Below are 1,697 nucleotides of genomic sequence, written 5' to 3'. Positions count from 1 at the left end.
TGTCATACAATATCAAGTATTAATTAGTATATTACATGATACATTTCAAGAAAGTTTTAGAGATTTTTTTATAATAATGTATATTACCGGTTGTAGTTATTGTCGATACGATTCTTGATATGATGGTAACCTTTGGAGTATCTAATCCCATTACTATAATCAGAGATCGATCGAGGAGACAGCCGTCTCCTTATATAAAATCATGTGTCTATTTCTAACTATAATCTATAGTGAAAACTTTTCCAGCTCGGGAATGATTTCCAAATCACTAAATAATCGTGCAGTTCCATGAAAATGGAGATCTACAGTCATAGAAATGTTTTATTGAAGTAAAAAATTATCTGTTTAACACTATTATTGAATTATATTCAATTACTTAGAATTAAGCACAAAACCAGATGGTGGTGCAATCATGGTACTAGTCGCCCTCCACATGAAAACCTGATGGTGCAGGTATCACCGATGGCGATCGAGTACTGATGGTTAGGCCTGGAAAGGAAGGGAGGCAAGTGAGCCAGCACGTCACACACACACTCATCGTCCACCTGCCGCAGCCATTGACAACAATAGTTTTGTCTGTCCGACCTGCGTTGCCCGTGCCTACGCCTATGCCTGTGCTTGCGACTACTGCGACCGTGACTGTTCCGGTGATGAGATGGAGGTGGGAACGGGGATAACGGCAGCCCTCCGCATGCGTAGTTCAGTATGCTAATTTGAGAAACACAAATTGGACGAGGCGAACCTCTTAGCCGTGGCAGTTTTGTAGGCACGGCTACGGTAAACAATGACAAGAGAAATGATATTGCTATGATCACCACCTTTGTCATTTTCTATACCTCAATCTTTCTTATTTGTTTTTGCTTTACTTAGATAATGTGAAGTAAAGAATTGATGGGATTTTAATATGTCTGCATTAGTTCGTATTTAGTTCAATTTATACTCGGTTCATTCATAAACATGTTGCTTTCTTCCTTATATTATTAAGATTTGTTATGAGGCGAAAAGAATATGGAAATAGACATGTCCAAGAGGATGGGGGTTGTTTCTTGATGTTATGGACAAAGTTTAGGTTTCTCAATGGCTTTATTTATCCATTTTCTTCTATTCATTAACTGATAATCTTTTTTAGGTGCCAAATTGTTATTATGATTTTTTTAAGTTTGTCCATCCTAATTCATCTCTAAATATAATTGAGATTCAAGTGATTATCAAATATCCAAAATTTCATAACATAGATAAACAACATTATTTAAAGTAAAAAGTTGTATAAGCGAAGCCAGATGCTTAGATGCCTTAAGTTGCAAGGCCCATGATCCAAGGTCAGTTAACTCGCACGATAAGATCCACATTAGCACGATAAGATTAAAGCTGATGTTCATTCATGCCAACAAAGGAGTAACCCTGTACATCTCCATATAATATAAAGTCTTCCCCTTTGCTCTCTAATTTGATTCCAACACCTTTGCCATGATCCAATCTTCACACTCCTCATGGGATTCCAGCGTTGTCCCATATCAAAACCTTTCTTCTCTTGCTAATCTCTGCAAATAATGCGATTTTCTTCTTCTTCGTTTTTTAGTTTTTGAGCCTGTGGAGGATCTTGAAGCCTTTTTTATAACAAGAAAAACAGCTCAAGATATAAACATTTGGTGGCGGACAAATGATTGGCCCCGCACCTTGGGTCATAGCCCATTATG

At 37.4% G+C, this 1,697-nt stretch overlaps 1 protein-coding gene across 1 annotated transcript; it reads right to left on the bottom strand.

Annotated features, from left to right (window-relative positions):
- Positions 1 to 410: 410 nt before the first annotated feature.
- On the bottom strand, positions 411 to 827 carry LOC120141297. The gene has a single exon (XM_039156216.1). The coding sequence runs from the start codon at positions 825 to 827 to the stop codon at positions 411 to 413; it is 417 nt and encodes a 138-aa protein (XP_039012147.1).
- Positions 828 to 1,697: the final 870 nt, after the last annotated feature.

The sequence above is a fragment of the Hibiscus syriacus genome, unplaced genomic scaffold (assembly GCF_006381635.1).
Source record: "Hibiscus syriacus cultivar Baekdansim isolate YM2019G1 unplaced genomic scaffold, ASM638163v2 tig00110794_pilon, whole genome shotgun sequence".
In the NCBI taxonomy this organism is placed as follows: domain Eukaryota; kingdom Viridiplantae; phylum Streptophyta; class Magnoliopsida; order Malvales; family Malvaceae; genus Hibiscus; species Hibiscus syriacus.
This window is presented reverse-complemented; position numbering and strand designations above follow the sequence as displayed.

What these genes read in the sequence shown, in the direction of transcription:
- LOC120141297 (XM_039156216.1), bottom strand. Translation starts at nt 827, where the DNA reads ATGACAAAGGTGGTGATCATAGCAATATCATTTCTCTTGTCATTGTTT.